This window comes from Poecilia reticulata, linkage group LG20, assembly GCF_000633615.1.
Source record: "Poecilia reticulata strain Guanapo linkage group LG20, Guppy_female_1.0+MT, whole genome shotgun sequence".
NCBI classification, from domain to species: domain Eukaryota; kingdom Metazoa; phylum Chordata; class Actinopteri; order Cyprinodontiformes; family Poeciliidae; genus Poecilia; species Poecilia reticulata.
The window spans coordinates 8,302,396-8,318,054 of record NC_024350.1 but is presented as its reverse complement, the minus strand read 5'-3'; the positions used below and the strand labels follow the sequence as shown (position 1 = coordinate 8,318,054).

The 15,659-nt window shown below is 38.5% G+C and overlaps 1 protein-coding gene across 1 annotated transcript in view; it reads left to right on the top strand.

Moving 5' to 3' along the window:
• Positions 1-15,659, top strand: part of plppr4b (phospholipid phosphatase related 4b) — a 49,122-nt gene that overhangs the window by 15,259 nt on the left and 18,204 nt on the right. Inside the window, exons 2-4 of the mRNA XM_008438532.2 lie at positions 2,972-3,157; positions 4,448-4,577; positions 4,723-4,918. Of these exons, the coding sequence (XP_008436754.1) occupies positions 2,972-3,157; positions 4,448-4,577; positions 4,723-4,918 (512 nt within the window). The remainder of the gene's footprint in view (positions 1-2,971; positions 3,158-4,447; positions 4,578-4,722; positions 4,919-15,659) is intronic.

Here is a 15,659-nt window from a genome sequence, read left to right as displayed (position 1 = left end):
GATTGATTGATTGATTGATTGATTGATTGATTGATTGATTGATTGATTGATTGATTGATTGATTGATTGATTGATTGATTGATTGATTGATTGATACAGTGGGTATCACTGTGGGTTCTTGGGTGTGTCCTGGATCTCTTTTTACAAAGTCCCTTCCTAATTTTCGCCATGCCCTCACAGCACTGATCACACTGGGAGAGCAGTGCTGTATTCACAGCTTTGCTCAGCAAAATGTCCTGCTTGTAAAATCTGCTGTCATTCAAACGGAGAAGGGAAAAACTAACGAGACTGAGGGAGCTTGGGAGACAGATCTGTTGTGACAGTGATCATTTTTACATGTTGAAGAAGGAGAAGAAAGACTTGAGGTGTGAAAGGAGAGCTGAAGTTCAGTAGGATGTTATCAGAGTTAACTTTAACAGCACATTAGTAGTTAGTTTTAGTCATATTTTAGTTAAAGATGAGTGTTTTTGGGTCACCTACACCTGCAAGGAAAAATAACTTAATTTCACAGACATGATGAATATTTAGGATTGGAGTTTAAATTATATTGTGTTTTACAATAATACAACAGATTAACTTTTAGCTTTTGAAACAACTTTCTTGGGACTTTTTTTAGTGATCTTTTTAAAAAACTAGAAATCCTAAATAAGAGGTTCATCAGACCTGAACTTTAAATCTGCATATGAAATTCAGTTCAATTAAAAAATACTTTATGCATCCTGAAGAAAACCTAAATGCTGTTGTAACTCTAATAATCCAAGTATCTTCTGTGGATGGTGATGCTGATGGCAGGAAGGGTCTCCAGTAGCAGTCAGCTTTACAACTAATCTGAATCTGACTGAAGACTGTTGCTGTATATCAACATCATTACTATCATTACATGTTAACAGTTCAATTCCATTTAGCAGAGACTGTATTCTATAGTAACATGTCCTGAATGATATATAATATAATATAATATAATCAGTTAGCCACTGTGCTAATCCGCCTCCTTCGCTATTGCCCCTCCTCTTTTTCCTCACGGTTAGAGAGTCAGCAGAGAGATGCTGGAGTCTGGGATATGATCCTTGTCCAATTATTATGAGATGGTTTGAACTTCCTCCTTCTCTCTGCTCTTTGGTTCCTCTCAGGCAGTAACCCAGTCCAGGCGACCCTGTCAGAATTTGTTTCACTTGTGTTCAGTCAGAATTCATTCCAACTTTAGATTTTATAAATAAAAAAAGCCACTGATGAAATATTTTTGTAATAGTTTCAGTCATTAAAATAAAAACGGACCCTGGCTAAGCAGAGCTCTCCCAGAAGAGACTAGACTTTATTCAGACAGGTATGGCAGATGCTGTGTGACCCTTTTGGACTCACCTGGTTGCTTTACAAGCCCTTATCTGATGCATTTATCATAGGCTGTATTAGCGGCGGTTTACTTACACAGCAATGTGACTCCAATGATATTAATAATAAAATAACAATAAAAAAAAAAAAGATCTTGAATCCTTATTGTTGGTCATTGCTGTGATATTTGAATCGTTCTGCACTGTTTCTGCACCAAGCTGTGTGAAAGCAAAAGACAGAACCAGCTATAGACCACTGCACCTCTCACTCAGGACTTCCTTATGCAGACTGGCTATCCTAGATGTAATATGTCATGAAGACAACATGATTAAATATTGATGGTTGCAGTCTGTGTTGTTTGACTAAAGGATATGTACTATCAAATATATTTTACTTTATTACTTTTACCATTACAACAGAAGGTTATTTTTAATAGTAGACACAGCTGGCGTCATTTTGATTCCCAGCACAAGTCCGACTTCTGTCATCTACAGAAATACTCCGTTGCCTTTGCAGTTGTCGGTTGAATCAGAGATGAACAAGAGGTTGAATACAGAGAGCTGATGGACCGCTTTGTGTCATGGTGTGGGAACAATCATCTCATCTTAAATATGAACAAAACAAAGGAGATGATTGTTGATTTCAGTAGGAACAAGGTTAGATCAAACCCTATTTCCATCATTAGAGAAGAAGTGGAGGTGGTTGAGGAAAATAAATACCTCGGTGTTCATCTTTAAAACAGACTAGAGACGCAATAGTGAAGGAAGGAACAGAGCAGACAGTAGGAAGCTATGTTGTTGAAAGCATCATCTCTGCTGCCATCATCTATTGGGGCAGCAGCATCAGAGCCAGGTACATAAAAAAACTCAACAGCCTGATAAAGAAGGCTGGTTCTGTTTTGGTTCTGTTTTGGTTCTGTTCTGGGGACGACTGTCTTCTTTCCAACCTTCTTATGCAAAGAAGGATTATTCATAGGGTCAAGAAAATAATGGACAACCCTGACCATCCTCAGGTCATCCTCAGGACATGACACTGTCTTGGGAAGGCAGAGCATCTTCAGTCAGAGGCTTCTTCAGATTCAGTGCAGTACAGACCGCTGCAGAAAATCTTTCCTGCCAACAGCAGGCTTCTGACCTGTTCAGCTCCCAGAGTCCTGTCCACTGACTCTGTGACAGGTGAGATATGATGCTGTATCTGAGCTGCAGACAGCCTCTCAGCCTGTCTGCAGCTCAGCTGAGCTGTGTGACTGCCTGGCTCCAGCAGCCTCCACAGAACTGCGCAGCGTTGAGACGTTAAGATGAGCTTTAATCCCACACGTCTGACCAGATGGCTCACTGTTCGTCCTCTGTTGTTTCTAAACCCTAAATATGTCAAATACACTTTCATTAGAGTTTAGTGATCACATTTAGGATCAGTGGGTACATTTCAAGTTAGTTGTTAATTCCATTCAACATCTTCCATTTTTCTTTTCATAGGTCACATCCATAATCTTCCATGTATCATTTAATCAAATGAACATGCTCATTGATCCAAAAGGCCATAGCAGCAGCTACAGCCATAAAAAATACTGACTGGAAATCTACATAAGCTTCAACTTTTGACCTGGAAGCTTAGTAACTCTGTATGGCTGTGATCTCCATAGCTACCCATCCTGATCTCATCTGTGGTCAGTCTCTACTTCCTGGAGTGGACCGATGTGTTCAAGCCGGTGAATTCTGGATATAACTGCCACGACCGCAGCCTAAGCCTGCCCTACATCGACCCCAACCACGAGGTCATCCCGCTGCTGATGCTGCTTAGCCTGGTCTTCGTTGGACCAGCCATCACTGTGAGTATTAGACCATAAACATGCACAGAGTTCCTGTTTCTTTGGAAAACCACATGATTGAATATGGGAAAATATCAGTATTAAAAAAATTATTTTATTCAGAATATTTCACTTTATAAGGTACTTATAACTGTAGTTAGAAGTATAAAGTCTCATAAACTGTACAATAATACAGCCAGAGGTTCACATACAACCTCAGCTGGGGCTCCAAAGTGAAATGGAATCTGCAGACTGAGCTGCCATTCACATGGCCTGAGGCTGAGGGTGGCAGTTCAAAGGTTTATCACATTTTAATAAAGTGTTTTGAAATTGCAATGTTAGACAGAGTGACCTACACTTTTCAGTTCAAATGCATTTTATTTGTTTGTTTGAATGAATGAATGAATGAATGAATGAACATTTACGTGAACTTATTCTTACTTTTTTGCCTCTGAACCTCATCATCGAGCGCCCCAGGCAGACAGACATAAGGCACCAACCCAGGGCAATGTGTACGCCCCACACACTGGTCAGCAAGGCACAGGAATGTCAGCCATAGAGACACAGGAGATGTAAGAGGTCAACCCCCCACCCAGTCACACCACCAGTTCTCTCCACCCCATGACCGCACGTCAGACAGACAAGCATAGAAAGTCAGGAAATTTTTTTTCTAGAATTTTTTGATAGTGAACTGACAGAACAGTGGATGACATGCAGCAAAGGTCATTGGTCCAGGCCAAACCTGTGACAGCCATAGACTGAGTCCTTTGTACGTGGGTCGTGTGCTTTACCCCTGCGCCACCACCACGCCCAGAATTCAATAAAGTTAATGGCTTGATGCAATCAACTATTGACTTTCCCCACATCCTTGCTCAGGAGGTGGATCACTGGGAAGTTAGTGGCTCAATGCAGCTGGCTTGGATTACTTAGAAAACATTGTATCAGTTGGAATAATGAATGGAAGTTGCCTTGTTTTATAACTTGAATGAAACTGTAACATCTTGGATTGATTAGATCATATGTTGTGTCTGTCTGTTTTGTAAGTTGCTTGATATAATTGCATATGATGTGAATTGATGCCATATCAAAAATTTTATTGAATTGGATTAGATCTGAAAATATGTAAACATTACTAAAAACAACAATGATCCAGTACCAACCAGAATGTGTACAGCAAAGGTTAAGAATAACAAGTAAGTAACAAAAAACACATTGAAGACTAAATGTTGAGTCTGCTGTCATCCTCAGTAAAATCTTTACCAACCACATCTACATGAAAGCACATGCAATAAATGAGTGATTGTTCTCCAGATCATGATTGGAGAGGCCGTCTTGTTCTGCTGCCTCTCTCGGAGGAAGACTGGCGGTGGAACAGAGGCTAGCATCAACGCAGCTGGCTGCAATTTCAACTCTTTCATTCGCCGAGCCATCCGCTTTGTTGGTATGAGTGCTTTCTTAGTTTTTGGTTTAAGACTAATAAACGCTTGGTTCTTCGTAATTCATGTTGCATTTTCTCACGTTATCATCCCAGGCATGATTTTTCGACTTCTTGTACAGTTATCTCACGTCAAACTTTTCATCCTCAGGTGTTCATGCGTTTGGCCTGTGTGCGACCGCCCTTATTACCGACATCCTGCAGCTAATGACTGGCTATCCAACACCCTACTTCCTCACTGTGTGCAAACCCAACTACACCACACTGAACATCAGCTGTGATAAGAATCCCTATGTGATAGAGGATATCTGCTCAGGAGCAGACTCTGCAGCTATAAACCAGGGGAGGTGAGGAGGAAAAGCATTCATCTCTTTCACTTACCTCTAGAACAAAGAACTTCCCAGTGACAAAAGTAATCAATAATACACTGTAATGAAAGAGTATGTATTTTGTTCCTTTGCAACAGTTTTAAAAAATGTGTTAAATAAGAACTGATCAACCAAAGTGTTTGGACAGTTTGAATTCTGAATACATCAGCCTCACACGGTTAATCAGCAATTCATAATTTTTGTTAAACACATGAAATAAATGTTTAAACTGTTACAGAAGAGCATCTGGAGCAAAGAGCCCTCAGAGGTCTTGAGGGCCAATGTCCTGCAACTTTTGAATGTGTCTCTGCTTCAACACACCTGAGTCAAACCATGAGTTCATCAGCAAGTCCCTGGAGAACTTCACTGCAGACTGAGCAGGTCATAAACATCTGATTCAAGTGTGTTGGACCAGGGACCCAGGTGAAAAAAAAGTATACTTTAGTATAGTGGTCCCCAACCTTTTTATTACCGCGGACCGGTCAAGACTTGGAAAAGTTTGCTGCGGCCCGGGGGTGGGGGGGGGGAGGTTAAACCGTCAAATAGTCAGATAAGGCCTCTGCATGTTGGTGTTCCCGCTAAATCCTGAATATGCCCAATTTGCGTTGTCTTGGCCTTTTTATCGCAGCCTGTGGGATTTTCCCTGACTGGGAACGAGAATACGACCTGTTGAATGTGACAGGTAGCCAATCAAAAAGCGCGGTGATGTAAGAACAGAGGGGAATCCCAAACAGCTGGCATACTAAGAGTCCGGTGGATATCGGAGATGATATGTGGAAATGTTTATTATTAAATCTAAAGGTCATTATTGTTTATTCAGTTAAAAATGTTAACTATGAAANCCTGTGGGATTTTCCCTGACTGGGAACGAGAATACGACCTGTTGAATGTGACAGGTAGCCAATCAAAAAGCGCGGTGATGTAAGAACAGAGGGGAATCCCAAACAGCTGGCATMYTRAGAGTCCGGTGGATATCGGAGATGATATGTGGAAATGTTTATTATTAAATCTAAAGGTCATTATTGTTTATTCAGTTAAAAATGTTAACTATGAAACAACACATTCACCTCCAAATCATAGTGCAGCAAATAGAGCGGCTGCTCCCGTCTATCCACCGCCTTTTCTTTTTGTTACGTCTTTTATCTCTTAAAATGACTCCACAAACTATCACTACTGCTTCTACATCGTCATCCGTGTTTGGTTATTCTAAATTTCCATATGCTATGTTGGGAGTTTTGTGGATTTTCTTCTGGAATCGCGACGTGACTGGAATCGGTTCGTGTTGCTGGAATCGGTTCATGTGGTGTTTTGCTCCTGCCTTGGAGACACGAACCGATCGAACCTGTTGTTCTTTTATCAGCTCTGTGGTCACAGAGGTTTGGAGAATCGGCCGACAATTCTTAAATCTTTCCGTCTAAACCAGACTTAAGACTCACAAGCTATCATCTCCTCTCGACCACTGCCCAAACGCTCTCTGACTCTGGTCGCTATGGTAACGTTTACATATCCCTTCAAAATAAGATACAGATACTCCACAAAAACAAACATTTTACTTTCGTGAAAATTTTAACTCATGATAATGACTAACGGGAGCCCTGAGCTTGTTTCTCTGCAACGAGACGGTCCCATCTGGGAGTGACGAGAGACAATGACACCCGAAGTGTTGCTTATATCCACAGCCTGCTTGGTCTCTAGTGGCGAAACAGCTTGAAGCTTCATTGCCTCATTAGCAGCCGGTCGCCGCATGTTACGCAGAGCGGCTTGTAATCTGGGACTCACCTACCGGTCCGGAATAAATCCATTCTTCTGTCTCTTCTCTGGGCCTTTTCCCCTTTGCAAAGAAACTTTACAAAGTCACCTGATCTGTTTCTTAATCATTTTTGCTGCTTGTGGGCTCCGTGTTGGCGCGCAAGTAAGCGAGAGAATCCGGTTAAAGGTTTTTCATAATAAAAGATCCTCCAGACTCAATACAAAAACCGGAAATATTTAATTATTTATTGCGCGGCCCCGTACCAATTGGTCCACGGACCGGGGGTTGGGGATCACTGCTTTAGTATACTAAATTTTAACATTCTTTAGTATACTTTTATCGATATACTTGAACTGTACTATTTTGGAACAACTAATTTTGTGCTTAGTATACTTTAGTACTCTTTAAATAGTATTAAATTACAACTAATAGTATATTTTAGTATGCAATACATACTTTTTTGGTACAACTTCAAGTGTACTTAAAGTATACTTTTTAAATATAATATTTCAGAGCTTTATTATTATATTTTTATATAATTATTATGTTTTGAGTGTAATAATTCTGTCTCAGAATTATATTAAAAATATATATTTCATATACTTCAAATATATTTTAAATATACTATTAATATATTAGTAATGTATTTAAATTACACTTAATTTTTATTTTTGATTTCCTGCTATTGATAATAAACTACAATTTTAATTACTCATGAAAGCCTTTATAAATACGTACCTATATTGTACATGACATGCATAACTACACTACAGTACTTACATTGTTCTAGGCTACGATTATATGGAAAGATTAATTACACAAGATGTTCAAGGTAATTCAAATATTTTGTTTTATTACCGACATTTTAAAATTGTCCAATTTAACTCACAACTTTATGAACTTTACATAAATTATCAGTTTACACATCAAAAGTGAACACATGAACATGAAAATTTAAGTGTGACAATAAAACATGAAAGTGAGGACCAATGACAGAACATTCCCGTTCACTGCACCTTACAGAAACCTACAAAAAAGAACAATAGAGCAATTAAACAGAGAAAGTATTTGTATTTAAAGAGACCAGGAAAATGGCAAATAAAAAAATACTTACAATTTTAAGATGGTGTTGGACTCGCCATGTATGTGACATCATAAGAACTGATGATGATTGGGACCGGATGCCTGGGGTGGAAAAACATTTCTGGGTGTCTTCTTTACCTGTTTATGTTAGAAGTAGAAAAAAAATAGTTAGCAATGTCAGAGAATCAGTTGATGTTGGCATTAACTATGAAGCTGTTTTAAGTGTGGACTTAGGAGACAAACTACCTTAAAATCTTTCCATCCATGATCTGAACACGCTGATCCTTGCAGGGTGGTGAGGGGGGCTGGTGGTGCCCATCTCCAGCAGCCATCWGATGAGAGGCAGGGTTCACCCTGGACAGGTCACCAGTCCATCACAGGGCCCTGAAAGCCAACAACAAATAAAATGTATGAAAGAGAAATGTTAGATTAATAAGGGGGGAAATTATTTCCAGTTACCTTTAAATCAAACCATGTTTATTAAGCACTTAGCGTTGGTAACACAGCAGTTTTTGTTGTTGAAAATGTAGCTAGCTCCTCATTAAAAAAACAAACTTCTCTACTAATAATACATGCAATTTCCTGACTTTTATTTTCAAAAGAACACGTAACACTGCAACTGATAAACCAAATAAACAAAACAACCAAAAACAAAAATAAAATGGATTCTCAGTCTCCATTAACAAAAAACGTGCTTGAATAAAAACTAAACATAAAGCCAAAGTGGAAATAAATACTGCATTCAACCAAAAGAGTGCAGATTATGAAGTCTGTATACTATATTGCCCTTCAGTAATCACGAGATTTAAATAGAGAAAACGGGCACATCCGACTACCTAATGCAGTAGTTCACACTACACCATTTTTTGCCCCTATTTCCCCCTTATGACAATCTTAGATCATTGGCCTATCTAAGATCGTCGCTGGTAGTTTCGTAACCGATCATCCTGCAGTGTGTGGTGTGTTACGGTAGATTGTCGTGGCCGCTCCGATCTAAATCAGGGATTTTCCCCGTCTGGGAGCTGCAGCCTGTTGAATGTGACAGGTAGCCAATCAGAAAGCGCAGATTCTCCTCCCTGCTTTCTGAGGGGAAATTACGGAGGGGAATCCCAAACAGCTGACACGGCGCAACCCGAAGTCCAGCAGACATCGGAAATGATTTGTGCTATCATTAATGTTTATTCAACATTTCGTGCAAAGAATATAGAAATGACAAGGGGAGGAGTTGGGAGAAAATGTCTACCTCAGTTGATAAACCCGGCAAGTTTTCAGCTGTTCTTCGTTAACGTGACATAAATAGGTTATAATAATTTTCATTCAGTCAGGAGTTTACGCTGACTCTAGCCACATGCATCACTGGTAGATTCTAGTAAAGCATTGATTAATGCCTGATTTTAAAATTAGTTAACTGGACTTGTAGCCATTATTTTGTGCCCATGTGGCTGGGCACGGCACGACAAACCCGATCGAACCGCTATACCTAGGATTTCTGACTAAGGAAATGAGGAAGGGAGGGTCAGTGGAGAGCACCGGAGCTGAGCCTTTTTTCATTCAGTGTCATCAACAGAAAGAAAAAAGTCCGGAAGAGACGATAAAGACGATAATTAAAATGAGGTCGAGGTATTTATCATCTGATTAATTGATTTATCATTATCGCGACAAGTCACAATACAATTGATAAAATAATTATTTAAGAAACCAACGTAAGTTATATATCTTTACTGCATTGTTTATAATTAAATGAAGATAATTAATAAACAAACTTACCTCCAGCTAGCAACATTTAGCAGCCTTCGTTCCCCACGGGCTCCTTTTGTGACACACATTTCATTTCCATCAGTTGTCCCGTTGTGTTGTCGGTTAACTCTGATTAGGACGTCACCAGCTTGAATTTACCAAAATTAGTAACTATTGTCAAGGCCCTCTCTATTGTTAAGGCATTATGCTTCCAGTTTTTTCTTCTCTTTGGGGCGTCTTTTTAAATAAATGAAAATGTGCAATACCGCCACCGTCTGGTCTGGAGTATGAACTAGACCTAATTCCGTTGATTATAAGGTTTTACATCACACATCTGAAAATGGATTGGGTACTTTCTTAAAAATTACATCATGATTATAATTTTTTTATTGTATGCAATTTTAATAAATAGTAAAAGATTATTAAGGCACTTAAAAATTCATACATATTCATTCATATTTTGTTCACTTAAAGTATACTTTTATTTAATATATTAAAAGAGTATTTTGGTACAATTATGTTTGAGTGTGTTAAAGTTCTAATTTCGAAATTGGTACAAGTRTATTTTTAGTATACTTCAGATATACTTATAGGTAGTACACTTAATATTTAGTATACTTAAAGTGTACTTTCACAAATTTAAGTATGTTTGAAGTACACTAAAGTATACTTTTTTTCACCTGGGGAGACATTTAGAAGTAACAGGACATCAACCCTCCAGGCCTGGACGTGAGCATATCAACAGTTATTACTTTTAAACCCACGGTCTCTGTTTTTTGTGTGTGTGTGTTTGGTTTTTTTTTAATTGCTCTGAGCAACATTTAGCAGAGTAGATTAAAGTGAAAAGCCAGAGATATTGGATGAGAAACTAGTGTAAATACATGCAGAAACATACCTTCGTCATTTAGGGAGAACACAGCTATTCTTATGCTGCATCCTGCACCTCATGAAGACGTTTGTGCTTTGATACGCTGAGAATTTAAGTACAGTTTTGTAGATGGAAAATACAGAGGTGAGAACTGATGTGATGCGCAACACTGACCAGATGTGGTTACAGCTCTGCTGGAATGTTTCTCCTGCCTGACTTCATTCTGTTCTTCATCACTGACCCGAATGCCCAGAACCTAGTTTTCCTCAACAGAACTGTCACATTCATTGGTTCAATCCACTTTATGTTTTCATAAAGTGGAAGGATTTCTATTGGTTGATCTATTTCAGCAGCTGAAATAGATCAACCAACAGGTATTTCATCTGACCACCTGGCAGTCGGGTACGTTGGGGACCAGACCACTGAATCCTTGAAACTCCCTCTAAAAATGCTTCTAACTGCCTTTTTCAATAGTTCAAACACCAAATATATCTCAATGTTCATTGATACGGACAATGGAAACATCTTAGCTCTTCAGCAGAAGCTGAGGTCTACAGTCTTCCTTACCTCCACAGCCAATCACTGCAAAGGAAATGAATGGTGCTCCTTGATTAGCTGCTTTGCGAACTCCAGGCAATAGAGTGTCATGTACAATTGCTCCAAAGAATTTAAATGTCTTAAACATAAAATTTCTAATGTCATTAACATGACATTCCATGTTCAGATGATGGTTGAATTAACATTGATTCATAACTTATTCAATGTAGAATCAACACAAATATGCATTCATATCTTTATATTTATTATTATAAATATATGAATTTATAAATATGAATACTATTTTGTAAATAATTTATATTAATAAATAAAATTTATTATAATTTATTTATTTTAATAATTTATATTATTATATAAATATTTATAATACTAATATTATAAATTAATATTTATTTCAATATTCATTTAATTAAAGGAATGTTAAAGGAATGCCAGTAAGATGTATTTTTTTTTAAAATCTTTTATAAAACAAGTTTGCTTTTTGATGGATGGGTGTATATTGTAACGCCAAGCATATATTATCATATGTTATTGCTGCAATAAATTATTTTGGTTGCTGACTCATCTGTCATTTTTTTAGCTCAGTTGCCTAGGCTTGTCATAACAAATTTTGCTGAGCAATTAATTGTCTCAAAAATTATTGCGATAAACGATAATATTGTTTGAAGACCTTTTTACAGTGTTTTAATGGAAATTACATAATAATACAAGCAATATCATGCCAAAAATAGATGCACATTATTTTCAAAAGAACACTTAACACTGAAACTGGTAAACAAAACAACCAAAAGCAAAAATAAAATGAACTCTCAGTCTATGTTAACAATAAATGCACTTTAATAAAAAACTAAACAACATAAAACCAAAGTGGAAATAATAACTACATTCAACCAAAATAATATAGATTATGAAGTCTGTATATTGTCCTTCAATAATCATTAGATTTAGATAGAGAAGATGGGCACGTCTTCTCTGCCCCGATTTTCCCCTTACGACAATCTCAGAATGTTAAACGTTCTAACATTGTCGCTTGCGATTTCGTAGCCGATCATCCTGTAGTGTGTCGTATGTTACGATTGATCGGGTCCAGTCGTAGAACCTCGTGGCCGCTCCGATCTAAATCAGGGGTTTTCCCCGACGGGAGCGAGAACGAAGCCTGTTGAATGTGACAGGTAGCCAATCAGAAAGCGCGGATTTCCCTCTATGCTTTCTGAAGGGAAAACACGGAGGGGAATCCCAAACAGCTGACTCGGCGCAACCCAGAGTCCAGCGGACATCGGAGATAATATGAGGAAACAACATTAATGTTTATTCAACATTCCGTGCAAAGAATCTCCGCAGAAATGACCAGGAGAGGAGTTGGAGCGAAGTTGCTACCGCAGTTGATAAACCCGTAACTTTTCAGCTGTTCATCGTTAACGTGACATAAATAATTTACATTTATGTAAATTATTTCAGTCAGGACTTTAAGCTGACACTAGCCCAGGGGTGGGCAATCCTGGTCCTTGAGGGCCGGTGTCCTGCAACTCTTAGATGTCTCCATGATCCAACATACTTGAATCAAACAGCTGAATCAGTGCAGTCAAGTTCTCCAGAGTGCTGCTAACGACCTCATTATTTGAGGTGTGTTTTAAACACATTTATTGGCAGATCATGGGTAAACTGTGTACAAAAAGTTTAAAATGACAACATTTGTTTGATATAACATTTTATTTAAGAAAAGAGGGACAAATCTTTAAATTTACATTTAAAGATTTACATTGCACATTTTCTGTACATCTTTAAACATATTTGACTCCTTTTTGACTTTCAGAATAACAGTCTATTGTCCACAGAAGAACAGCATCCATGAGTTTAAGCTTTGTACTCTATGAACTAGGGAAACAGTACAAGTTGTGGTAACCCCAGTTAGACTCTGGTTGGCATCACTTTGATTCCTTGGGATGTTTTCCTCTCATTCTGGCGTGTAATGAAGCCACTTCTYGACAGTTTTACTGCAGTCCTCAAGAGTCAGCTTTTGGTCAAACTGCAGAGCAAYGGCTGAAAAACACAAAAATAAAAGTGAGGAAGGTGCTGGTTAGAAATATGATAAACATTTGAAAAGTTCTGAAAGACATTGAAAGATTAAACAGTGTACTGGTTACAGGTCTAAGAACAAATACAAAACATATAGTTCCCCATGTACAGTCACTATTAAATTAATATTTATCTTAATCTCTCATTAATATTTATCTTAATGCTTACATATACAATTACCTATCAAGCTGCAGTATAGTGTAGCATTTATGATGCTGCACTCATGTTAAAATGAGGGAATCAATATTTAAAATGAAGGGCTGTTTATCAGAAAACCTAAAGATAAAACTCAGGGAGAATCAGGGTTGATTTATTGGAAAAAATATTTATACAGAATAAACTTCCATCAAATAGCTGGTTAAATCTTCCATTAACTACAAATATTTCCAAATAAGTTGATTAAATTCATTCAAAAATGTCCATATGCTGATAAAGTAACCCAGATATCAAGTAACCCAGATAGCACACGATGTTAAATCAACGTTGAAAAATAGTTAGAATCGTTGATTTTTGGTTGAAGTCGACAAATGACGGTGCATCAACCATCAAACAACCATCCACCTCTATCTAGCCAAGTAACTAATGTTGAAACTGTGTCATTGAATCAATGTTGTTTTGTTGTTGAAATCTAATGACTGAAATGCATTTGTCTGATCAACATCTCATCAATGTCAGCTGTTTTGCCGCACCCCTTCCTCTCCCCTCCTCCTCAGCCCTGGGTCAGAGCATTTTATTACTGAGTGGGGGTTATCATGTTTTACATTAAGCACTGTAGAGGATAGTCGGTGCTGATTCCTTTCTGTAAATTTTCTTACTTGTTYATAACAATTCTCACTGACTGTTTGCGTGSGATATATYGACACAAAAACATCTACAACTTACTACAAGGAGTGGAGCGGTCCACCCCCACCATTTACATGAGTGGGATGGCCCAACCACACAGCTGCTTTGCTGTTGGCTTGTTGGCAAAAGATGTTAATTCGATATTGAATTATTATCAMAAAGGTTGCATGTATGGTTGAAATCAACAACTGACGGTGAATCAACTATAAAACATACTCTAAAAAGAAAATAGTTGAACCAACTTCATTGAATTGCTTCTGTAGGTAACAAGCAATTCAATTCAGTTTATCCAACTGAATTTATTAAATGTATCCATTTAATAAATGGATACATTTATTTGAGTTGGATGATATATTATAATCATCCAACTCAATTTGTTAATTTATTTTTAACAAATTTATGAAGTATGTTTAAGAAAACAGATTTAAGTCAGTTTTATTCAAATCATTTAGTTTACTTCAAAAATGGTAAATAAACTTACATAGCACTTTTCCAGTCATTTTGACCACTGAAAGCAAATCTTCCATTAACTACAAACTACACTAGAGTCACATTCACACATTTAATTAATGCACAGATCAGTCGGGGTTAAGTGCCCAGGGGTCACGTTGACATGTGGCAGGAGGGAGCTGGAATTGAACCGTCATCCTTCCGATAACAAGACGACTGCTCTACCCACAGAGCTACAGTGGCTTGGTAGAGAATCTGTCCCTGGTTAGCTTGAGTCATGGTGTCAGACGAGGGATACAACTGTATCAAACTTAATTATTTCAAGTAAAGTCAAAGTGAATCCAGTGTGTTTCAGCTCTGGTCCTCCAAGCCCTGCAAGTTTTAGGCATTTTCCTAATTCGGCACACATGATTTTAATTGATGTCTGATTAACAGGGTTTTGCTAAAATTAAAACATGCAGGTCAGTTTGCCTTGAGGACAAGGTTTGGGGAAGAACTCGTGATCTAAATGTTCAATCAATGTAAGCTGTTTTTCACACCCCTCTACACACACCCCTTTCCCCCCACCACTCACCCTTCACCTGGGCCCATCTGCCCCTCAATCTCCTCCCCCTTTCCACTCTCCTCCCCTCCTCCTTGGGCTCAGGGTGAAACAATTTTAATTTTAAGTGAGGGTTTTAAATTTTCACATTTTATTTTGTTTAAGATTTTTTTGGCTCTAGTGGCCTTTATTTGATAGTTAACTGACAAGAAAGGGGATAATGAGAAAAGGGGGAAGACATGCAGCAAATGTTGCCAAGGCCAGGAATCGAACCTGCGACGGCTGCATCAGGTACTGGGGCAGGGGTGGGCAACTCCAGGCTTCCAGCGCTGGTCTCCTGTAACTTTTAGATGTGTCTCTTCTTCAACACACCTGAGTCAAAGAATAAGGTTGTTAGCAGGACTCTGGAGAACCTGCCTGCACTSAGGRGGTGATTCAGCTATTGRATGTCTCCCTGGTAGAACACACCTGGATCCAAGAGTTGCACGACACCGGCCCTCGAGGACCAGGATTGCCCACCCCTAAGGCCTCCATGTGTGCAATCTGTGCAGTTTGTTGCACCCCTCATCACCTTCTCATCTCCCCCTACTCCCTCCCAAGACTCCTCACACCCACCTGCCACTTCCAGCCTTCCCCTCTTTACCTCCTCTCATCCCTTCTTCCCTCCCCCCATCCTTGAGCTCTGGGTCAGAACATTTTATCACTAAGTGGGGGTTAATCATGTTTCAAATTACGCACTACATGTTGAGAACATTGTGTTGTGATTCCTTTATGTACATTTTCTTACTTGTCTGTAAATATTATTACTGACTGT